Genomic DNA, 25,203 nt, shown 5'->3' on the forward strand with positions numbered 1-25,203 from the left:
TTTAGTGTAGAGCTGTACTTTAAAGATGATGTAGTTAAATGCTAGTAAAATGGTTTTGAACAGAGTGAAATGGCTTGGTATAAATTAAAAGCAGTAAAGGTTTCTTGTTGAAAGCTTTATGGAAGTATTTCTGTAAAAGTTTAATGTATACAGTATCCAATGTACCTTTAGGAGGGGCGGCATTATCTAACTATTGCCAATAAACTGTACTGTGAACCATGTAACTAAGCACATCTCAATGTCTTTACTTTGACGTTTCTGCATGCAGATCTGTAGCTTTTTTCTTTGAACCTCCCATGACTGTATTTATATTTTATTTTGCAGTTTTTTCCATATGGTGATGCTTCAAAGTTTGCCCAACACGCTTTCAGAACCTTTGATAAGAATGGTGATGGAACCATTGACTTCAGAGAGTTCATTTGTGCCCTGTCCATCACCTCAAGAGGAAGTTTTGAACAGAAACTAAACTGGGCCTTCAACATGTATGATTTAGATGGGGATGGTAAAATTACAAGAGTGGAGATGCTGGAGATCATAGAGGTAAGATAAATGTAATGCACAGTTACAAAAAATAAGACTTTGAAAGGCACTTAGTACTTTATAATGGAAACAAATAAGAGGGACATCCAGGTGGGCATTGAAAAAAAAGGTGTACACAATGTACAACAGATGCAAATGCCTAGCATTCTCTCCAAGTAGTACAGCTATTTAGAAATCAAACCAAGTCTCTAGTTGGTGAATAAGCATTAATCACACCCAAGAGTCAGTACCTCACAACATGTCATGATAAAGTTAGAATCTGTGGGTGCATCTACATTTGCAATTAGCATGTAGCAATCAACTTCAGTGCAGTTGGTGCCAGGAACACAGCAGTTTGAGCCAAGGCAGAGCAGCCCCAGGCTGGCAGGGGGCCCAGAGAATCAGTCCCAGGATCCAGGTGGAAGCATTGGGTGGTGGAGCAGCTGACTAGGATATGAGGGTGCTACAGTGCAGGACTAGGTGGCCCTGCATTGTAGCACCCTCATGTCCCAGCCAGACCCAGTCACTGTCTACACATGCATTTGAGCATATGTAATTACTGTGCTGTAGGATAGTATTTGTCCCAGAAAGTACTATCCTGTGACAGAGTTAATTAGTTTCATTTCATAGATAGTTTACTGTGCCTTAATACCAGCACACGTGTAGACTATGATGCTTTACTGCAGAGCTAATTAGTCAACTCCACAATAAAACGTATATGTAGATGTACCTTGTCTGTCCTGAATCAGGATCTTCCATTACAGAAATTTGCAGTAGAAATAAGTTGTGGAAATTCTGTCAAATTAATGATTACTGAGGTGGAAGATAAAGGCTGATAATTTTTGGTACACAGAGGGTGCATCTATGTGAGATGCTAAATGCGCAGTAGACTAATTCTACTGAACATTCGTGCATCATGGCAAAAGCCATGCTATTGCAGTAGCGCTCAGTACAGTTAGTCTGCACAGATACTGCACATAAGCATCACTTCAAAGGCCTGCACCAGCTGTGCACTAGTGCCGGTTACTGTACCTCATATTACAGGGCATTTATACACATGCATTTTCGTGCCTGGACACACCGGAAATCCAGTGCACTGGTGCAGACTCAATTAATCAAGTCTGCTATGCACACAAGCTGACGCTCATGGCGTTGCATTGCTTCAAGTTGTATAAGCAGTGAAATGCACGGCAGTGCATAGAAAATGGTGATGTTGTGCTTTTGAACTAAAACACCTTCTATGTGTTTTAGTTCAAAAGTAGACTGCCACCATTTTTTACATGCTGATGCACATTTTGCCACTTATACAACTGCAAACGATGCAGTGCTGGGTGCTTGTTAAAGCGACCGGCGCTGCGGCATTTGCATGTGTAAAAATGCCGACAGGTACTAAACTTAATGCACATTAACTATAGCGCATTAGTGCACGTGTAGATATTCCCAGAATTAGCTTGGATTCTCTAAACGAGTTATGCTAAAACATCCCATTGTCCAAAACAGGCTCATATTCCAGTGTCAGTTAAATAGGAGAAGTTTCTGTTACCCCTATCGATGTAGTAACAGTCCATCATTTTGTGTCACATGTCTCAGAGTGAGACCAGCCGATTGAAAGAACTGTTTATAAACTGTATACATGGTCTCTGAGGACAACTCAATCCATGTGAATATAACAGGACTTTAACAGAGATATACTGTTTTGTTCTGAAAAGTAATGCAAGTATGAAAACAATACCGCTGAGCGCTTTTAGAACCTATCACATACCGCTCGGGAAACTGGTATGTGATAGGTTTAAAAGGTTGTTTAAATTGACTCAGCTGCCTATAGGCTTTCAAACTACTGCATAAAGTTACAAGTATAAATACCTCCAACATACTAATTTGGCTCCTTTAAAAAAGTAAGTACATTTAAAATGAGCTTACATATTTACCAGAATGGAACACCTTTGGATCATCTGTGTATTTATTAAATATATTGCTTCTTCCCAGGCCAAGATGATCTTGTATCAGAAAAACCTTATGCATGGAGAAACATGACCTTAAAATCTTAATGAAATATTTTACACAAAACCTGATTCATTATCTGAACTGCTAGAAACTTCAGTTAAGAAGCATGCGCATAGTTTATTCAGAATAGAAATCACTAGAGCTACACTTACCAGAATTAAACAGAATTATTAATCCATTTGCATTTGAAAGTTTACTTATAAAGACAGTATTTTTTATAGTAAAACAAAGATTTCAAGTTATTTTTTAAAGAAAGACTCTGTCCTGCTGTGCAGAATGCAAAACATTCATACTCTGTACGTTTATTAAAGAATTAAGTTCAATATTTAAATGTTACATTTGTAGTGCTTAGGATTCTTTCAAAAAGATCAGGGGCAAATTATTAATCATCATCACAAATTAGAAAATTATCTCTGCATATGATCACGTCAGCCAGTCATGCATTAACTACTGTTTGATTTAATCCAAACTTTTTTTTTTTTAATTTCCCTTTTGGTTTCTTTCCAAAGGCCATTTACAAAATGGTGGGCACTGTGATAATGATGAAAATGAATGAAGATGGTCTCACGCCAGAGCAACGAGTAGACAAGATTTTCAGCAAGATGGATAAGAACAAAGATGACCAGATCACACTGGATGAATTCAAAGAAGCTGCAAAGAGTGATCCTTCCATCGTATTACTCCTGCAGTGTGACATTCAAAAATGAGCTTGTGTAAAATGCATTAAAGACTGCACAGAAGTTTAAATGTTCCATTCAGTTTGCAGCTATTTCCACACACAAAAAATTGCTTGGACTACCTGTAAATGGACTTGCTTCTTGTGTTTGAAACACTTGTGTGCATGAGAATGTCATTTGCTAAAGAATTTTAAAAGTATATATTATAAAATAAACTGCCACAATGTGACGTGTGCAATGTCATTTCATAACAACCCTATTCCTCTGAAGCCTGTGCAGCAGTACTGTGCTGCCGTGAATTATATTCTTTATTGTTCATGTTTTACTGCTGCTCGCTCTGTGTCTCCTAGACTGAGTAATGTTAGTGACACTGAATTCCCATGGTAATGTAACTGTTTATTATAAACCATGTCACCATTCTGCTGTAAAGTAGTACTGGACAGACAGAGGAGAAAGTTCCTCAGTTCTTGAGTCTGATCCACACGTGCTTGTATTGTCAGTGAATATAAATGTACTTCATTTGCATGCCTTTTAGGTTTGCCTTAATTCTTACCTCATTTGCATCCCTTCGATCTGGAAAGAGCTATGTCAGAGGAATGCAGTATAAACAAACAAGCAAATCCTGCTAAAATGCTCCCTTAATTAAAAAGTATAAATATATATATATATGTTTAAAATATTGTTTATGGGAAGTTAAAGTTTTATTGGAAGTGTATTGATTTCTGCCTGAATTTTCAAAAGCTTCCAAAAAGGTTGAAATATATGTCCCAAAATAAATTTATAATATTTGATGTTTCCCCCCCCCCTAATTCTTACTTTACATCTTTAGCGCAGTGGGAGTAACTAATGGGAATAAAAAGAAAGACTCCGTTAACTCCTAGAATCGGCTGCTATAATACTTGAAAAATACACATAATTCATTACAAAAAAGTAAGTGGAACGTGGCGGCTGTTTTTGACATGTTGTGTAACAGGAAAGCCGGTGCTATGATCTGCATACTTCTGAAGTCTTGAGCCCGTACATCAGAGAAACAGCCAAAAGAAAAGAGCTGCCTTAATTCTTCTGCAGCCAGTGGCATTTTAACATCTGGTCTCTAAAAATGATTTAGTGGCAGCAAACTTCTTCAAAAAAAAGTCTACATTGTATTTCAGAGAAAGAGACCTAAGGACAGCACAGCATTAGAGCTGCACAGACGCATGCAGCAGAATCCCTCTCGCAATGCTAACCTCACCAGCTCTCTCCTTATGCCTGCTTTTAAAACCACTCCACACTAAAGATCAGGTGTGCCAAAAGGGGACCTTGGTCCCAAGCATGTTAGCACCAGTAGCTCTAATACAATAGTAGATCTAAGCATCTAATAGAGTCCCATTGCGCCACATTGAATACTCAAAATGTTCAGATCAAGATGTTTCCTATGTAATGTAAAACTATTTTCCTCCGAAGCCCTGATTGAGCAGAAGAAAACAGAGGTGACCTGCTGATGGAGCGGGATGGTTCTTGTTCCCGACTAACTCCTCCTAAGGCGCATACAGCCATCTTTTCCAAAGCTCCTTAAGTTAGGTCACAATTGAGAGAAATGTTGAAAGCCTCAAACTGAATTTCAGGCCAGTCAGAAAGCTACGCTCTCCTTTACTTAAATAGCTTTCCAAGCCAGCCTGTCAGTCCATAACAACACATTTATTTGGTTAAACCCAGCCTCTCTCTCCCTTGATCTTGTTTTCTGTACCCATGCTCAGCTTCTCTCTTACTGCATGACATGACATCACTTTTACACACAAACCTGTTGTAAAAAACCTATGAGATGGTAGATTAGCAGCTCAATCATAAAATATTCCCAGTATATTGATGCGAGAAACAAGGATTTCTTAGAGTGATGTCTTTTATTGGACCAACTGCATAGGTGGGTGGAGTTATGTCACCTGAGATGAATGCCTTGCATTTGAAAGCTTATCTAACTCTACCCAAACTATGCAGTTGGCCCAATAAAAGATACCGCCGTAAAACATCCTTGCTTCTCATATAATCCCTAGACCATTACGGCTATGCTACATCACCACTCCAACACTACCATCGTATTGATAGAGTTATGAAGAATTACAGGTCAAAAATACCATCTTCCCAGATCACTACAACCATTAAGTTAGCAAGCCGTGGGCTTCCTTTAAAGTGATGTAAACGGTGACAAAACATAGGAAAACAAACACAAATTTCAGCCAGGTGTTTACCAATTAGGAGGAAGAGGGTGACACTCGAGCTATCTAATTCGTTATATTTAAAAGAAACTAGACAGTTACATTAATGGGTAAATCATGCCTTAAAAATGCTGTGTTTTTAGATTTCAAAAAAGCAGCTAAGCTAAAATGCTGGAGTCACAAAAACATCCCCAATGTCAACACTGAAGTGACAGGTATGGGTTTCATATATCTGGAACATGAGGAAAAGAGATCCTTTCTGAAAGAATAAAATTAAATCAAGATGAACCATCTCATCACATCTACAGACATGAACTTACAGTGAGTTTCCTCTTCCTTTTAGAACAAATAGCCAGAAGTGGAAATTACAAGTGCAGCTTTGCACCAAAATTTCCACAGAGACACCAGGGTTAATACTCACTGCATTTCACACCCACACGTATGTTTTATTGTACAGGACTACTTTATTTTTAAGCTACAACCAGTGGGAATTAGGCATCCGAATCTCTTTTGGGCATGAATCTGATTTAATTCTGGATTGCATACTGGATGCCTTATTGATTTTATGTTCCTCTCCCTCTTGATTACTGCAGTTTATATCCTGCCAGGAAAGGCCTGAGAATTTTCTCCTCATGGGAGCAGACGTCAGTCTTAATAAACTTACCATATAGTTCAAATTCTGCAGTATGCCCAGGGATCCGCAACATCCTCACACCAAAAAAGCAGCTCAGCTCTAATGTGGGAGTCACAAAAAACCCTAACTCATACAAAGACAAACCAGCATGAGGCATGTTAGGCAGCTGGGCCTTCTCGTTCCAGCAAAAAGCCCCACCAAGAACCCGTTTGGTTTCTTTCCTGCTTTGCAAGCGTCTACACATACAGTTAAATGCTAAAGCAGGGGTGTCACAGACCTGGGCCACAGAGCCCCCTCATTTGGCTCCCGGTGCTGCCTGTGGGTCTTGGAGCTGACCCACAGGCAGCCTGCAGCACCTGCCACACGTGACGTCTGCTCCACGCCAGATTGAGTGCACACGTGGAGCGGGCAGCACAGTCCTGGAGCAGTGATGTGTGCAGTCCCCGCTCCGGCCATTCTGGGATGTGTGCTGGATCCAGCATGGAGCAGACCCGTGCTGAGGGAGGTGCCACATGCAGCGCGGTCCTGGGGTGGCTGGAGCAGACACCCTGTGCAACATGGTGTCACACTGGCCATTCCAGGACACGCAAGGCACGTGGCGTCCGCTTCAGGACACATGCTGAATTCAGCATGCAGGGCCAGCCTAAGGGCAGGATCTGGCCTGTGGACTGGCTCCATGCCAGTTATCCAGCTGCCACGATCTGAAAATCTTCAGAACGTCATTCAGTCCAATTTCCTAAGCCCGTGGGGGCCAACCTTTCTGGCAGGTGTGCCACAAGTTAAACTCTGCATCCATCCCAAGTGCCACTCAGTCCCCTTCCCCTGCCTCATCTGGTGCTCTGCTCTCTGCCCTGTCTACTGCTGTGCTCTCTGTGCTGAGCCATAGAAGATGCCCCGTGTGATGCATGTGCTGCAGGTTGGTTACCAGTCCCTGTTAAAACCCTCAATATACAGTTATCTTCCCCAGCTTCTCACCTTACTGCAAACTAGAAACATTGAAGCTAGCTAGAGAATTGCTAAACCACTATCCACTATAAGGATCTAAGGTTTGTGTTTGCAGAAGCATGAGGGATTTAAGGTCAGGAAAGTCAGTCAACTAGGGAGTAGTTAAGGAAAATGTGACTGTTAAACAATCCTTTATTGGTTTTTTTTTTTAATTGAAAAAGAAGTTACTTACTAGTACTTGGAAGTATTAAAGATGTCCTTCCATATTTGCATTCTCAGTATATATGCACACACCATGAGTACCAACAACTTTTATGTAGCAACACCACACCTATTGCTACCCTGTCAAAGTGGTAAAAGGAAGTACCCACACTTTGTTCCTCAGTTTCCTCTCAACTAGTTACATATTGTATCTGATGTAAAGGAAAAGTAGAAAAAGGACAGAATGCTAATGTACATATGGACATGACACAGAAACTGCCTTAGAAAATCACATATGCATTTGTCAAGTCCAGGAGTAGAGAGACATAGTTAGCCATGTTAGTCTTAAATAGAAGAAGAAAGGGTAGATTTGCACCTTAATAGACAAACCAAAGTGTGTGTGTGTGTGTGTGTGTGTGTGTGTGTACACACATGATACATATGCCTATTATAAGCTTATATATGAGAGAGAGAAATTACAAGCTTTAGTGAGCAGTTGCTTGCTTCCAGATGCTGAGTGAGCTACAGTTCACAAAAGCTTGTGGTACAAACACACACACACCAAGCCACCCTACTTTGGTTAGTCCAAGTTGCAGATCTACCCTGCTTTCTATTTGTCAAGTCCCCCATGGAGGCACACCGTACAGAGCAGTGCCAAATTAGGGCCACCTCTGTGATACGGACTCATTGTAACAGAGCTCAGATCAGTGCTGTAGTCTCCCTCTGCCATCCCATACCAGTTTAATGCAGCCTGATGTTCAGCTTGAGGCTGAGCAGATCTCTCTGTATCTTTAGATTTTCCAGCAGGAGACAAAAAAAATATAGCCTCTCCAAAAGTCTGAACAGCTTTGTACTGTACAGAGAGCAGGCTTAGGAAGAGCACTAGAGCAAGTAAATGTGTTGACTCAAGTGGATTTCAGTGACTAGAAAAAGCCCTAGGTTGGGCCCTATCTGGATAGAAGTTCGTATATAGAAGATCACCACCAAGGCATGGATCTGTCTCTCCTCTCCCTCCCCAGTGTACTTGTCACCAGAAATACTGTTTCCATAGACAGGTAGAGCAAGAGTATGCTGTCATAGGCTCAGTGGCCCCATGAGAGGCAAGGTCCCACTGTGGGGAGAGGATCCCTCATGTGGGAATATACTTTCAGCCAAACACTTAAGGAATCTGAGGGCTGCTAGGTAAGAAAATACTTTTTAGCCCATCAATCCACAAATAAGTAATTAAAGATAGCTGCCAAGTGCACCTTACCTGCACTGATAAACAAATCCATGCACTTGAACTCCAGGAGATGGTGCAGGATGACTGAGATAGAAGGCTGATTGGGTCTAATGTCCCTTACCCAATGTCAATTAGAAAATCTGGTCCTCTCTGCCAGGCAGACATGTCTCTAATGAAGGACAGTCTGCTCTAGTCATGAGAGTCATCAAGCTCCCATGCTGCAGAGGTAAAAGGAGTGCAGGCCTGGCTGAAGCATCCTTGCTTTGTCTTGGGAAGCAGGTTTAGGACCAGAAGCAGAGTCCTGGGGTCCCTCACAGGCACCAACAGGAAGCCCTGGTACCAGGAGCCTGAGTCACTTGGCTAAGTTCTGCATCACCTTGAGGCAGGGACTGGAGGCCTGGGCACGGAGCACACAGGAAACTTTCCAAACAAGAAGGCAGAAATTAATCTGACAGGCGGGCAGGTGCAATTCCTTCATCGCCCTCGTTGAAGCAAAAGGACACACACTTCTTGTCCCAGTCTGCAAAGGTGACTTGATGACCAAGTCCTTGACCCTGGCCTTGGTTATTTCCATCCCAAAATCATACCAAGCAAGAAGCACTTAATCAACAACAGGACTGTTTGACTGGTGACACACAGTGTGACCCAGAGACTCCTGCCCAACCACATGGTTTCTGATGCAACAGCAGCAGGGCTCTGCCCTCCCTGGCTTGCATTTCCTGCCCCCACTCCTGGGCGCAGGGCAGAGTAACGGGATGGGATGAGGGTGCTTGTGTTGCACACAGAGCAGGGGAGAGAGCTGGGCTGCCTGCGCTGCCACGTACCACAGGGGAGTTGGGGTAGCTGCAAAGCATACAGCAGGGGAAAGAGCTGGACTATGCACACTGAACACACAGCAAAGAGCTGGGTTGCATGCAGACCCAGACACAGACATAGGTGAACCAGGTGGCTGCCCGGGGCCCGGACAGGAAAAGGGCCAAAAAATTGAGGGGCAGGGATTACAATTGCAAAACAAATTTTTAATATTGCGCATATATGGGACTGGCAATGTTATCAATTGAGAACAAACTATTTAAACACATTGATACCACAGATGCAATAAAGACTTTTGCAACAAAAAAAAATCATTATCTCCAGCAAAGGTGGGGGCCTGATACTAAAAGTTCACCTGAGGCTGCCAGGAGTCTAGGTACAGCACCAACTGCATGCTGTCTAAGTGATGGGAAAATCTGGCTGCCTACATGGCATCAACCTGTGGCTCCTGGCCCTGGAGATGTTGGACAGCCCTGATTTACAATACGGGAATATCATAGGGTTGGGATAGGCACATGTTTGTAGTAGGCTTACCTTTTCGGAGCTTGGGTTGAGTCCCAGGATGAAGGGTCTGCTGTTTGATTGGTTGATCCCACCCATCAATCCGGAGGCAGCACAAGGGAAGCAATGTCCCACCCTTTTCCGAAGGAAGGGGGCAAGAAGCAGCTGACCTAAATCAGGACTGCGCCAGCCAGGTCTGGAGAACTTCGGGGGTGGAGCCCCTGAAGAGTATAAAAGGGGAGCGTGCTCAGCAGGGTGGGGAGAGACAATGAGGGACGGCGAGGAGAGAGGAGCTCCAGAGACGGCCATTCTCGGGACCCTACTTGAGCTTTAGCGGTGCGTGAATCGGCACAGGGGGATCGGGCTCTAGGAGCCACTCGAGGAGGCTTGAGCCTGTGAACCTGGCAAGCGGCTGGGCAGTCGGTGTGCAGATTGGCACACAGAGAGCTGGCCCTGGGAGCAGCTCGAGGTTGCTTGGGCCCCACACGGTATGTGGATCGGCACATGGAGAATCCGCCCTGGGAGGGTCTCACCCAGTGTGCGGGTCGGCGCACGGAGGACCTGCCTGGGAGCAGCTCGTGGCTGCTCAAGTTAGCTCCGGCCCTAGGCCGAGTGACCGGAGCCCCACAGTGTGGCTCCACCTTTAACTAAAAGAGCCCCGGTGCCCAGAGCAGAGCCCGGGAAAGGGGAGGACCCCCAGTGTGAGACCGGGGAACCAGAGCCTGTAAGGGTTCGGCTCCCGTGAGAGAGCGCCCTAGTCTGCCCAGTGCGGAGCACCAGGCCATCAAGGAGAGCTGAAGGCACCGCTGGAGAGAGGCTCTTGCAGGGTCAGCCTCTAAGGGATGAGCCTTGGCTGCTTCAGGGAGGAAGCAGGAGTTGCTGGGGAAGTAGGCCCCACAGGGGAGGCGGGCACAGGACAGGAGGGTCTGCCGCCTCCACCCTCCATTGCGGGAGGGGCATGCCCACATCCCAGGGACCTAAAGGGGAGGCGCTCCAAGGAAACCCCTCGGGGAGGTACTGAGTGCACTCCCTATTTTGGGTGATTGTTGTTGTGTCAAGGTCTATATAGCTATGGGTATTCTTTAAAGGAAATTTATATGGTTTATGTGAATTGTGGGATATTATGTGTAATGATATATGTTAAGCTTTATTGTAAATATTTTATGTTTTATCTTAAATATTTATTATAATAATAAATTGTATATAGTTAAGCACTCGGTCTCGTGCAATTCAAAATTCGGTAGGTCCCTGCTGTTCAGAGCCTTCCACTCTGAAAAAGAGAAGTTGGGACACATCACAAATGAGAATACAGACTGGCGGGTGATTCCTATGACCATGGATGGGGAATGTAGAGGAATGGGAAATAAAGTATCTATAGCTCTCTTCATACGCAGCCACTGAGCCAAGGTCAATAACACATACAGAAGTGCTCAAATCCAGTGTGATGTAACCTCTGGAGTGCATTCTGGAGAAGCACATTAAACCAGGTATGGGGAAGTACCATTGAGTAACACTGCAGAAAGTTGGAGTGGCAGGAATGTAAAGACTGAGCAAGAACATCGTGCTGGATCAGGAAAATGAATCCCCTCTCTCAAGTAGGTATAGCCAAGGTAGGAGAAGTATGTGCTATAGGCTTAGGACTACAGAGCTGCTCTGGCATGCAGAGCAAAGTGCCTGGCTCTTTTGTCTCTCAATTCTTCATAGCTCTCTAAAGGATATGAAGGCTAGATCCAAAGGTTTGAGTGATAATGCTCAAGCATCAGTGCCCAAATCTCTATGAGCTTCTATGAGAACTATGAAACAGTAAGTTGGCCTCCATGACCTTAGAATCATAAAAAAATTAGGGCTGAAAGGGACCTCAGGAGATCACATCTAGTCCAACCCCCTGCTCAAAGCAGGACAAGCCCCACCTATATCATCCCAAACAAGGCTTTCGATGGCGAGTCCACCACCTCTCTAGATAAGCCATTCCAGTACTTCACCACCCTCCTAGTGAGAAAGTTGTCCCTAATATCCAACTTAAACTTCCCTTGCTGCAACTTGGGACCATTGCTCCTTGTTCTGTCATCTGTCACCATTGAAAATAGACTAGCTCCATCCTCTTCAGACCCCCTTCAGGTAGCTGAAGGCTGCTATCAAATCCACCCCCCCCCCTCCAGTCTTCTCCTCTTCAGACTAAATAAGCCCAGTTCCCTCAGTGGGAAGAACCGGAGGCTGTGAAGTCTTACATCTTCTACACCAACAGCTGGCAACCAACCTCTCCAAGCCAAAACAACCCAGCTCCCCAGTTCCAGTCCAATGCAAGCTACGGGGCGGGGTGGGGGGACGGGGTGACTTCTGCACTGGGAGACTTTGTTCAGACCACATTAGTGCCAGGACTGAGCTGGGAGCTGTGCTCATGCCCCTGCAGCTTCTCTCCCTTCCCAACCCTCAACTACAGCATAGGCACAACTTCCAGCCACCTGGGCCCCATAGGTCCCCATGGGCTGGAAGCTGCACCAGAGGACGAAAGGAGAGGCGAGAACTAGAAGTGGTGCAGGTGCAGCTCCCAGCTGCCTGGCCCTGGTTCTGGCACAGGAAAATCTCCCCCTCCCCACTGCCAGGCCACCAAAACCTACTAGTTCCACAGGCAAGATCCAGTAGCTCCATGGACCATGTTGCCAACCCCTGCTCTGAGTGTCCACAGGTTTTGGAGAATCACAAAGTCTTGACCTTTGGGTGGCAAGATACAGAACTTCCATAGTAAACCTACTAGGAGGATCTTCGTCTGGAATTGGTCTGGAAGGCCAAGACTTTGCTAATCCCGCTGCTGCTGAAGGGAACGAGTCTTTAGCAGGAGCCAGCAATGGAGGTCCTGCAATGGAGTCTCAGCAGGAGCTGGGTCTATTGACTTACCTAGGAGGAACATCTAAGGATTTTCTCCCACACCTTGAGAGTTCAGGACTTGGACTAGATCAAATCCCTGCTTGGGATATGTCTCCAAGACAGTAAAAAGACATGTAGATTGCTCATCTGAGGTCAGGATAGCTGTCACAACAGGCAGATCTTGAAAACTGAAAAACTAGTGAGGAACAGAAGGAAGCCCAGGGAAAGAAGGGAAACCACCTACCTTGAGATGGTTTTCTCAGTTGGCTTCCCTATTCCTTTCTTTTCTTGAAGGACTAGGAGCTCTATTTTGCTTTATGTCAAGACAGTGGTGCAGGCATGTGGAAAGCACAACCTCCACTCCTCTACCCCCCACCTCTAAATGCACTGAGACTCCAAAGTGAAAAGCCCTCTGGCTTTCTACCTCCTGTTGTCTCAATGGAGGTGAAGAGAAAGAAGGGTGAAGAACAGAAAAGAGCAAGAGTCTTCAAAAACAAAGGTAACATGCAAAGCAAGAAAATGAACACTCCCTCTCTATCCAAAGCAGAGAAGAGGAACCGAGGAACAGAAACTGCACAATGATTTTTATCCCCTCAGTGGCCTGAGGAAGGATGCCAGGACAGGGGAGGGCAGTGTATCTTATGGTTACTGCTTGTCAGGGCCTCTGATTAACAGGGATCCTGGTTTTCCCCGATAAAAAATTGCAAATTCTTGGAAGTCCCCTTACTCCCCGGCCACCAACAACCCTCCTGGCTCCTCTCACTCCTCCGCGCAGCCTTCCCCCCAGCCCCGCTGGTGACCCTCACTCCCACTCACAGCCCCTGCCACTCCTGGTCCTGCTGGAGGGCGCCCCCATCTACCAGGGCTATGGGGCCAGAGACCCAGGTCCCCAGCCCCCTGCCCCTGGCAGGAGTGGCTTTTGCAGTGGAGCAGAGCCTGGCTCCCCCTGCCTGCCTGCAGCAGGCTCAGGCAGGGGGGCCAGCTCCTTGCTGCTGGGTGTACTCCAGGAGGACCCGTGCCCCCCCAGATCTGTGTGCAGAGCAGGGGGAGGTGTGAGCTGCCCACTGTGGGCTCAGGGTCCAACCCTGCTGCCTCCCCTGTTTGCAACCCAGCGCTGCAGGGCAGAGCGGGGCCACGCGGGGATCTCCTTGCTGCTGTAAGCTCCATGCTGCCCTGGAGGTGTGTTCCCTGCGTGCGTTGCAGCACAGGGGCACAACCACGTGCCACTGCCCCTGCTGTTGCTGTACGTGCAGGGGATGCCTCACCATGCAGGGCAGCACAGAGCTCACAGCGGCAAGATCTCCACACGGACCCACTCTGCCCTGCAGCATTGGGTCACAACCGTTGGGCTGCAGAGGCCCTGGGGGAGGGCAGCAGGGCGGGAGCCCAAGCTTACAGCAGGCAAGCCGTCCCACCCCCACCCTGTACAAGATTTGAGAGACACGGGTCCCCCCTGTCTTCCAGGAGCATGTGCAGCAGTGGGGAGCCGGCCCCACGCCCCTGCCAGCCAGGCAAACCACCCATGGCCCCATCCCAATCCGTACTGGGGCCCTGCGACGATGCATTGCAGCCCCAGACCCCAGCCCCTTCCACATCCTGGCTGGGCAGCAGCCCCAGCCCTGCCCAACTCCTTCCCTATGGGAGCCTCAATCTCCTCTCCCACTCTGCTCTCCAAGCTGCCTGATGGCCATGTGCACACACACGCACACGGTGCCCCCTGTCTGAACACCCTCCTGCTCCCTCCCAGCCCCTGCAGGCTGGAACTCTGCTGGCCTGCAGAGAGCTCTTTGCAAAACTGCAAAATCCACAGGTTTCTCTGAGAAATGAGAAATCTGAGTTTTCCTCCGACGAAGGGGAAAATCTACGTTTTTTCTCCATCTTTCTGGGGAAACAGAAAAATCCAGATCCCTGCTGATCAGGCATACCTGCCTGGGGCAAGTACCTGAGATATTTGCCCTGACCTCAGATCTCCTTTAGAGCTTGGCACCAATTCTCTGGCTCCTGGCCTTGGCTTACATCTTGGACTACATCTCTTGGATCTCCCCTCTTCGCTCAGGTAACTTTTGCCCCAACACTGCTCACCCAGGTTGCTTCTAGGGGCCTACCTTGGCCTCAGTCACCTATGTCCCAACTGAACCCTTACACTGCTAGGGCAAAAGATCTCTGGTTGAGACTCTAGCGTGCACGTCCGTAGTGAGAATGTGCAAAAAAGAGAAAAGACCTTTTCTGAAAGAATTTAATATTTGGCAAACAGAAAAAAAAACAACCATTAAATTAGAATTATTTGAAAGATCAAGGTATTCTCGAGTCACTGCAAGTTCAAAGAAGTGCAGACTTTTTGGCCTGAACTTTAAATTGACAGTTGCAGACAAGCTCCTAAGAGCTTAAATTCCTGAGGGGTCAGAAAGTTCATTCAGTGTAATTTATTCAAAGAAACTGAAATAAATAAAAAACCCACAAAACTTTCCCCTGTTGGTATTAAAAACAAACAAACAAAAAACAAAAACAAAACCGAGAACCTCTCACTACAGCATACAACAACCCCCACCCCCCAGTCCAATAAGTCTTGTGTAACACACCTCCATATGATCACACTTTACCACTGTATGTATGAAAAGTACAAGATGCATTTCCCATATATGCAATGGATCACAAGCCTGATACAATTAACTTGTTTACTAAAAAGATGTATGTAGTTTTACATATATTTGTACGTTACTCAGCAAATCACATTTAAAAATATACGTTCAATATATTTTGAAATTATTCCCATATTAAGTGTACCTCAGGGTTTTGTATTGCTGGCCACTACCATAGTAAGTGTATCCCTCTATTTAGATTAGCAAAAGACGACCCCATGTGATACAATGGAGTCTTCTGCTCCCTCCATTCCCATATATTGAGGAAGATTTGCTTTGGGAGAAGCTTTGGAAGGATTCTCCCTTTTGTTTAGTTTTAATACATATACATGGGTCTAGATCCACCTGTGTAAGCATATTACATACATGCTTTGTTTAACCAAAATTAAAGAACTACCTTTGTCAAAGAAACTTTTCTAGACATTACAGTGATGCCTGAAGACTCAAATCACTTATACAAAGAAAAAAAATCTTAGGAGAAGCTAGGGATTAGTTTTTCCATGGTCAAAGGACTGCAAATAAATTCTGCACTTTAAGCTATGGAATATAAAGTGAAAATTATTAATTCTGTCTGCACTTATTAGCTCTTGTTCAACTAGAAAATGGAACGGGCAGATTGATTGTAGTTAACACAGTTTGTAGAATGGTGGTTAGCAGTGTTAGTCTGAAGTCAGGCAGAATGTAAGGCAAGGTGGCACCTTTGGGTACTTTAACATGTGCTCCAAAGTTGCGGGGGATGGTGCTTTAATTAGAGCACTACCGGTACGTAGTATTAAAGGAAGATGTTTTTAAAAGAACTTCAGAACCCATTTTCATTTATCAGTGGGTAAGTTCTTAAGATAGTAGTTTCTTTGTGTATCCAAGGTAAAATACCAAAAATATTTGCACTGCTCAAGATGTAAACAAATATTAATACAATCAAATAACAAATAATGCCCAACAGCACAATAATCCTACCCTTGATAAACTGAATGACATCCACACCTTTGAAAATTAAGAGCATGTGTTACGTTACATTTTATAACCTTGAATACAATTTAAAAATATAATCCTACTGTGTAGAATTTTAAGTTGTAAACACTTCATTTTTATGGTATATATTGAACACATTATTACTTATATCATTTTTGTAAAAAGTTTATTAAAATTATCTTGGGCCAGTTATACAAAAAAAAATAAAGAACTCCCTGAAAATATATGTTCTGCTCTAAACTCTAGTAGCTGGCAATAAAAAAAGCGAGTCGAAAGAAAATTTGTGTTTTACTAGTTGTCAAGTCCAAGTTTTATTAAAATTATACACTGTGCTTATGTTTTCAGCTTGTCCAAACACATACTAGAAAATATAAAGGAACTTTTTCCTTTGCTAGGCATATCCTCCAATTAATTTTTCTTTTAACCAGCAATAAGTAAATAATCTTACAGACATAATTATACAGTTATACTGTACAAAACTCTGGTCATTTGGGATAATATATTAATGTATAAAGATATGTATCAAGTTTAATCATCTTCCTGCTCTTGGTGTCTATTTTGGAAATTCAGTGTTGTCTGCCCTCTTTCAGGATCTTGCATTCGGAGGATTCTAATAAGCCGACTTGTTGGTAGAGAACTAGAAAAAACAGACACATAATTCAAACTGATGCTTCCTTGTGAACAACTCTCAATGCTGCCCGATTGATTCTCCATTAAATATTTATCTTGTTATAACTGCATTTATTTGCTCGTATAAACCAGCAACATTGAGTGAAGTCCTAGCTCTACTGTGGTCAATAGCAAAATTTCCTATCAACTTCAGCTGGACTAGGACTTCAACTCTGCCCTTCACCAGAGCTTTAACACTTTACATTTTATGCCACAAATACCATGTCTAGTTCAGCCCTGTCACCTGAACAGGTAGCTAGCGTTAATTAGGCAAATGCCAGAAAGCACAAACTTCCGGAGACACATTTTACATTCAAACCCTTTTCAATTTAAGCTCAAATCCTCAGTGCTGCAAGTGTTATGTACAGGCATAACCCTACTTACATTGAACTAATTATTAGTATAGTTATATAGATATACACATTCAGTTATATACAGTCCTATACAGTAATAGGGCTCCAACTCATGCGTACTCATTCCTTGTACTCATTTCTATTACACTGGCATTTCCATATTAATACTGAAAGTAATTGCATAGAATTTAGCAAAATGGAAAACTATATTTACTGTCTGAATACATAAAACTCATGTATACCTAGAATAATGCAATAATAGCAAAGTCCTGAATTCTGACTAAACACAGCTTCATATATCTTTCTGAATAATATTAGCTTTATTCCCCTTCAAAAATGGAAGTCCATAAAATTGTAATAATTGTTTGTTGCTGCTAGATAAATGCCAGGGTATTTTATACAAAAGTAAACTGCAAAGCTAAGGAAGTAATTCTATTCTTTTCTGAGTGTTCTGCTTTTCCTTGTAAGTAGGACTAAACTAATGCTAAGCTACACTAAAAAAAAGCCACATAGATCTAATTAAATGATTTCCAAATTAAAGAAGAAACTTTGCTCTGGGGTAAAGGAGAAGGAGAACAAAATGCTGAAGTTACTTGCAATGAAGGACAGAACCACCAGGGATGAGTAAACAGTGAAAAAGGGAAACTTCAATGTGTTTGAAATGCTGGACATATAGCTGGCAAGTGCTCCTTGCTAGTCCCAGCACTTTGTAAACAGTTCCAGGACATGTTACACTTAGAATTGAAATCTGCACATGCAGCTTCATGATGGAGAAAATGATATTATTTTGTAAAGATGCCAGCGAGGAGACTGAAAGGCCACCAAATGAAGTTTTACCATATTTAGAGTCCTACTGCCATGCAAAACAATAAGGATGTATACTTATTCCAGGGGCTTTAATTGCTTTGTGTATCCGCCTGTAAAAATTTCAGATTGTTGAAAACATCTTCCTCACTACAAACACAAACATAGGAAACACTTAAAAAAACTAGCTCAGTGGAGACACTTATTAATAAAATATCACAAGTTTGTTATTTTCAGAGGACAGGAAGGTAAAATACGAGAAACATCGCGGCGGCCCCTCAAGGATGCTTTTGGTTTCAATTCTCCTAAGTATATGTAATCAAGAAAGACTGATTCCCATTTTTCTCCCTTTCTGTAACTTGCACATTTTTTAAGATAGAAAGTTTAAGGAAAAGCAATTACCTCATGCTTTGTGGAGTGAGCAAAATAAATTGTCGATGACGCTGAGAATCTGCCATCTTTAGCATCATGTCCATTGAAATTCTTCTATTAACCATGTCCTAAAAACCAGAGCATTTAATAGTTACTGTTTTAAATTTATGATAATTTATACTTTTAATTCCTCGTATTACCATGCTAATTAAAACAACAACAACAACAACATGAGAAAAATTAATTATGTGTGGAAATATCTTGCTAACAGGATACTGGTAACCAGAATGCCAAATTAACAAAAACTCACTGTTTAGCTAATCAGAAGTAAAATGTTATTAAAATAATCTAAAACAAAACAACTAAGTTTACAGTCTAGCATCAAAACCCAGGAGGTATTAGTTATGTATACACATACATCATTAACTCTAGTCTATCTTGTGTGTCTTCAACTACACAATCATTTACTGTAGCAGAAAAACTAATTAAGTTATCTCAAAACCTATGCATAACATCTGCAACTGTGCATAACTTCAGGACCCCAAAGAGTTTCTGTAAGTTGACTGTACACAACATGTACAAAGAACAAAAGTGCTGTTGCACATTTCTGCCTAATTACTGTCAATGAATATTAAAGAACCTTAGGCAAATATGTACATTATAAAATACGATAACATAATTAAAGACTGTAATGTAATGCACTTGCACAGTTAAGTTGTTATAATTGCTATAACAGGGCCCCCTCTAGTTCCATTTAGGAGAAAGGGGAAGAGCCCTTTAAGAAGACTGAGAATTGGTTGAAGCCCCATCATTCTGACAAGTGGCAGAAACACTCAAACAGTGATGGAGAACAGAGCTTCTGCCATAGAAACTGTTGGGAAATAGTCTTATAGAGACATGGCTAAGGCCCACGCAGGACAGAAGGAAGGCCAGGACTCATTAGAGCCTAGTCAGAAAATTACTGTATTTGCTTGACTATACAATGACCCTGATTATAAGAGGAGCCCCTAATAATTAGATCCTATATACAGAAAATGTACACATTTTCCACGTATAGAATCTAAATATTGGAGGTTTGCCTTGAATTTGTCCCCCTCCCACTACCATAGCAGAGAAAACAAAACGGAGGCATCAGATATACCTCTTGCCCACTACCTCCCTCCAACCCCTTCCTCCTACAGTCCCTTCCCTGCTTCCTTAATGTTCCTTCCCCACGCTTCCTGTGTAAATAGAAGTAAAAAGCAAATTTGGAAACACTGACCTTGATATAAACATAGCTATAGTCATTTGCATACAGTACCCATAGACTTAGTTAATCCAGAATCAATACATTTTATCTATTTTGAAACTGATGCAAGTTTTAGCAGAAGTACTTCATAAGCACACTTTAAAGTAGCATTTTAGCATCTCCTTAGAGAAAGTACAAACTATGCACAATATTAGTCTGAAGCCAAGAGGCTCGTGATTTACCACATAGTTCATTGGGCTGGGCCCCAACAGAGTCAGTAGCATTTCAAGCCATGGTGACCCAACAGCTCAGCGCCACTCAGTATGTGTGTGTACTCCAGGTACCCCCCCAAAGTGATCCGTGCCTGGAACCATGCCTGGAACCAGGTGTTCTTGTCAAGAGTTCTGGGATACTCCAAAAAATTATATGCAGATAAGGCACAGGGCAAACTTGTCTGGCTTCACCTCATAGAGGGCGGGGTCACACTAATCATATGTGACGGGCTGAGAGAGGGGGTGACAGAGGGATTCTGGGTGAACTATTTGGGGCCCCATTTCATGATGTTTGCCAGACATTTAAGGCCGAGGGAGAAGCAGGTATCATTGAAAATGGGAATGAAAGGTGCAGCTCAGTTGAGGGAGTGAAGAGGAGGTTGAAATGCATTCAATGTAGTGGTTTACCTTGACTTGAAAGAGTCAGTGCTGAGATCAACTCAACAGGCACTACTGTACACTTTATTCAGATGGGATGCACTAATCTATCTGTGTGATTGCTTCCCATGTATCTGGGTCCAAGAAGGCAGTTCTCCTGAAGTCTTCCCAAGGATAACTGCTCTTTCGGCATGGTTTAGTACCTACCGAAGTGTTAGGGCTTAAAGCCCACTTTATGGAAATGGGAGGCTCCTCCCTAGCTTGCTCCTGTGTCCATACGGCTGAGGCCAGGTGAAGCTTGGGGGCATTTGACCCCCAAGCCTTTGGGCTTGGGCCTAAACATAGGATGCCTGCCAAAAGACTCTGGAAATATCTGAAGCCCCTGGTGGAGGATATCTGCCGGTTGTAAGGCTACTTATGGTTTTGGACTGACTCATGGATTTGGACTGGATTTGGCTTGGAACACAATTATTATTTATTTTTTTTTTTTAAAGAAAAGATCACTTGCTTCCCATCAGCATATCTGCCCAATGTGGGCTGTATTTCATTGTTATGCTCACTGTTGACTGCATTTAAAATCAACTTCATAGTTGGTTTGGTTTCTATTACTGAGCACATGTTGCTTTTTGCAGTAGTTTAAGGACAGATAATACGTTTAATGAGGTTTCCTCATATATGATGCAAGATTGGGAAGGAAGGGAAGAACCTATCTTATATACAAGTAAATCTATAAAAGGTTGAAAAAAGGGCAGGAGTATGAAGGAATCTGGCAGAAACTAAGGAAACAGTTAAGGAAAAGGAGTCCTACAAGGTCAGACAACAAACTTCAGTGGACTTGCAGGGGAGAAGCTGTGGGAGACACTACCACCCAAAAACAGTCTTGATCTTGATCTTGAGAGGGCTACATCCTGTCAGCAAGGAGTGCTCTCTCTCGTTCCCAATGGACCCACTCGCTTAAGACATCAAGACGTGGCAAGAAAAATAAGTGGGGAAACTGAAAGTGAATGGAAGACTTGATTTGTACGGGAACCCGAAGGACTTCAGTGCACCTGGAAAACAGCAGCACAATGAGTGCTTGTTCTACGCCTTTAGGTAAAATTACAATTTCTCTCTGTTACTCACTGGATTTTTCTTTAAAGATAAAATAATAATAATAATAAAAAACCCATTATCTGAAACTATTTGATAAGAGACTATCATTACTCCTTGTCTCTTGAACAATGAAACGCAAAGATAAGCATTCACCTCTTGTTTCATTTTCTAAGAAGAAAATTGAGTCACTGAGTCCAGAACTTGGGCAAAGTCCTGGGCTTCACTGACTATGTGTTTTACACTTCACAGTTTCAAGGAATCAATAGAGTGGTGGTTCTCTACCTCTGAAGACTTGAAGCACCTGTCGGAAAATGCCAGCTTTGTTTTTGCTTATTTTTTGCCTACAGAAAAAATATTAGAGCAATTTTTCTGTTCCAAAAAACTCAGACAGGTCCCAACAGGTCAGAATGTTTTAACACTGAATTCCTATTTGAAATCTCTGGATTTAGCTCATCATTAAATATTTGCACACCTAAAAATGCTAGCACCCTGAAGCACCCTTGGGGTGACTTCAAGGCACTCCAGGGTACCACAGTACCCTAATTGAGAGCCACTAAATAAAGCCCTGTACCTGCAACATATGCATGTATAACAAGTAGCTCATCTTCCTTGCAAATATGCTATTGGAGCCTCCAGGTGATGAGGTCAAGCTATTACAACCAGAACAATAAAGCTTTACTATAGTCTTGGACCACACTGCAGCACAGGAGTCTGAAAGATGATGATCTGTACAGTTAATTTAAGAAACAGAGCTTTAAGCTTGTGTACATTCACTAATATTTTGAATGTTCAGGATTCTGTATGTATAGGATGGATTCCTTTCAGTTTTGTCATTTTTCAGATTTATGATTTCCCCGTCAATCTTTCATGCCATTCCAATACAGGCAGTCCTCGACTTAAGATGTTTTGAGTTACAACAAATGGCACTCCCTGAAGAACATCTGTTCAGACTTCCTTGGACACTTTCTTTAAGAAAGAAGACAAGACTCCATAAAAACCTGTAGCCAAGACTCCTGAGAAGACTCCAGCCAAGAGCCCTTCAAAAAGTCCAGCAAAGTCACCTCAAAGAAGTCCTTCCAAATCAATGTGATTGCTATTTACAATATAAATACATTAATGTAGCTATATTACTCATCTATAATTGATTGAATACAAAATTCTGTGTTATTTTTGGTGACAGTAGAGTATTGGGCCTTGGTTCAGGAACCAATCCCCCATTTATAACATCGTTTCTATGGAAAAATCGGTTCCAAGTTATGACGTTTCAATTTCAGACGTGGTTTTCAGGAACCAATTGTGTCGTAAGTCCGAGGACTGCCTGTATGCAAGAAAGGTCCAATTGCACAGACAGTAATCCATGTAAGAATTACACCAGTTTGAAAAGTGCGCATGGTAACTTCCTTTCTCGAATTGCATTTCCCCTAGTCTGAGTGTCACTTAATCTAAGTGGGGCTCTAAACACCAGAAATTCCTGAAGAATTCTACTCTCAAAGAAGTAACATTATTCTCTTTTGCCCATGATCTGACACTTTGGCTTAAGAATAATGTTTGAAAGACATCATATTGCACGTATAATACACAGAATGTAAAGAATTTCTACAAAAATAGAACAAGGCAAGAAACTGGCAAATATTGAAGTGCCTAAATTTCAGGGTATCTGGAGTCTCTCTGCCTGAGTGAGTGACATTTTGTACAACTAATGCATTCGGTGTTTCAGTCAAGGTCCTAAAACTAGAACCCCCCATTCCAAATAACCCACATCCATATCCTAGGTGAAGAGGTCATTGGTTATGACAGAGAACACAAAGAGCAGCTGCACAAATCTCTCACTAACAATTTTAACACGATACAAAACAGACTGTGTTACCTAGAAAGAAGGAACCTTTGATAGGTATGTGTTAGAATTTATAAGGAGAAATCCCTTCACATATCAAATTAAGTGATCAAACCAAGTCAATCCTAATCTCTCTGAATAGGGGAAATGTTATCTCGCACCAAATGAAAATACTGGTCTCCTTGAATTAATTTTCCTGCAAACTAATACATTTTGATACTGTTTAAACTGGGAACCAGGATTTTTTTCTGATTTAGTTCCTTTTTCAGGAGAATTTTATTTACAGTTGCAAGTCAAAGTCTGTATTGGTATTTTGAAGCTAATTAGTCTTCATGTGTTCATCAGCTTTTGAAGAGCATTTATGGATTTGGAAAACTCTAAGGATTATCCTACCTCAATTTTCAAAGCAGCAATACAAAGCTAAACTGCTATACCTAGGGTATGTCTTCTCTGATGCTCCTATAGTATCAAGAACTATGTCCGGTCTATCCACTTGTGACCTACCTATGCCAAACCCAGAAATAAGGCAATGAAGTTGCCTTAGGGGCACACTGTTCTTGAACACCATCTGGCATGCTTGAGCATGGAAGCAGGTACCATCCCTAGAGTTACTTCACCACTTTATTTCTGTGTTTGGGCATGCCTCTTAGTGGATGTGCCATGCAGAACCAGTAGAAACACACATTTGGTTCAACCATTAAGGGCAGAAGATGGAATCAGGAGAAGTGAGATTTCTACACCAATTCATATTTTCTTGCTAGAAGCTCAGCAGGTTTTTTGTACTCCCTAATTCATATTAAAGAGAAAAAAGGTTAGAAGTTAACAACCAATATGAACTGCCACAACACCTTTCAACTTTCTAATGAAATTATAGTCATTAATAAGATTCTTGGGTAGCATGAAGCATAAGAACTGGAAGAAGTAGTTTAAGATTAAACTATACCATGTAGACATCAAATTCATCCAAGCATCTGAAAGGAGATTCAGTAATGGACCACAGAGAAAGAATGAAACAAACGGTTGAGAAGGAACGTTCACCTCCTGATAGAGATTTCATGTCATTCAGAGCAGCCTTGTCTCCCTCTCCAGGCTGGACCTAGGAGAATGAAAATTAATTAAGCCATTAATTTCATTAGTAGATTGTGATAGTTGATTGCATAGGAGAAAATTTACAAAAGCACGATTTCCCCTTAAAATTATGTTCAGAAACACCAAAATATAACACAAATATAGCAGTGGTATTTATATTGCACATCACCTGCAAATAAGTGTGCATATTTCAGTGTATATGTATTTCAATAAAATAAAAATAGTTCAATGAACTACAATTTTGGAAGGTATTTTCAAGGTGGTTGGAAATCAACTGTCCCACTGTGGAAACAAACAAACATAGAATGGAATTAATTTTAAACATTGACTCGGCCTGTAATTTGCTGTTTAGTTCTGGCTTCAATAACTGTTAAACTCATCAACCATTCTAGTTGCATTGCTGTCAAAGCCTGAAAACTATAGAACAGCAGGTAACTGCTTCAGCAGTGTCTTAACAAACAGAAGTGAAAATGGGTAAGCAGCCCTTTGTTCCTTGGATTATAGTGACCCCTTGTGGCATTTTCTTTTTAATGCTAAATTTCGTATATAAGACAAAAATGAAGGTATACATGAAGAAAATATAGAATTACTTACTGTTATTGAAAGTGTTTCATTCTTGTGGTCAAAGCTCATTTTACCAAAGTAACCACGCTGATGTAGTAAGAAGTCAAAGTAGAATTTGCATCGTAAAGTAAGGCACCTTTTCAATTAAATTATGGAAACAAAATATTCAGTCACTAATTTTTAAAATAAGTGAAAAAATGAGAACAAATTTTAAGACACTAAGAAAAAATGGAATCTCAGTACTACTTCCACTACTTATATTTAAGTCATACAGTACATACACAAAAAGTACTTTCTATGGGTGTTAGAACTAGTTACATAACATACCCAACAGAATCACAAAAATAGAGAGATGAGGAAATCC

At 42.4% G+C, this 25,203-nt stretch overlaps 2 protein-coding genes across 3 annotated transcripts in view; one reads left to right on the forward strand and one right to left on the reverse strand.

Annotated features, from left to right (window-relative positions):
- The window catches only part of VSNL1 (visinin like 1), an 89,937-nt gene extending 86,059 nt beyond the window's left edge, over window positions 1-3,878 (forward strand). The window contains exons 2-3 of the mRNA XM_006018793.3: window positions 325-540; window positions 3,033-3,878. Coding sequence (XP_006018855.1) covers window positions 325-540; window positions 3,033-3,230 — 414 coding nt within the window. The 3' untranslated portion in view covers window positions 3,231-3,878. The remainder of the gene's footprint in view (window positions 1-324; window positions 541-3,032) is intronic.
- A 10,958-nt stretch (window positions 3,879-14,836) lies between these two features.
- On the reverse strand, window positions 14,837-24,977 carry LOC102384334 (structural maintenance of chromosomes protein 6-like). 2 transcript variants are annotated; one of them, XM_006018795.3, is made up of 4 exons: window positions 24,870-24,977; window positions 24,130-24,282; window positions 18,413-18,510; window positions 14,837-16,821 (listed from the first exon to the last, which is right to left on the reverse strand). In XM_006018795.3, the coding sequence occupies exons 1-4, from the start codon at window positions 24,906-24,908 to the stop codon at window positions 16,713-16,715; spliced, it is 399 nt and encodes a 132-aa protein (XP_006018857.1). In that variant the 5' UTR covers window positions 24,909-24,977; the 3' UTR covers window positions 14,837-16,712. The 2 variants fall into 2 exon arrangements, with proteins under 2 accessions (XP_006018857.1, XP_006018858.1); XM_006018796.3 differs by lacking the exon at window positions 14,837-16,821 and adding an exon at window positions 16,829-18,160.
- Window positions 24,978-25,203: the final 226 nt, after the last annotated feature.

Source organism: Alligator sinensis, unplaced genomic scaffold, assembly GCF_000455745.1.
Source record: "Alligator sinensis unplaced genomic scaffold, ASM45574v1 scaffold130_2, whole genome shotgun sequence".
In the NCBI taxonomy this organism is placed as follows: domain Eukaryota; kingdom Metazoa; phylum Chordata; order Crocodylia; family Alligatoridae; genus Alligator; species Alligator sinensis.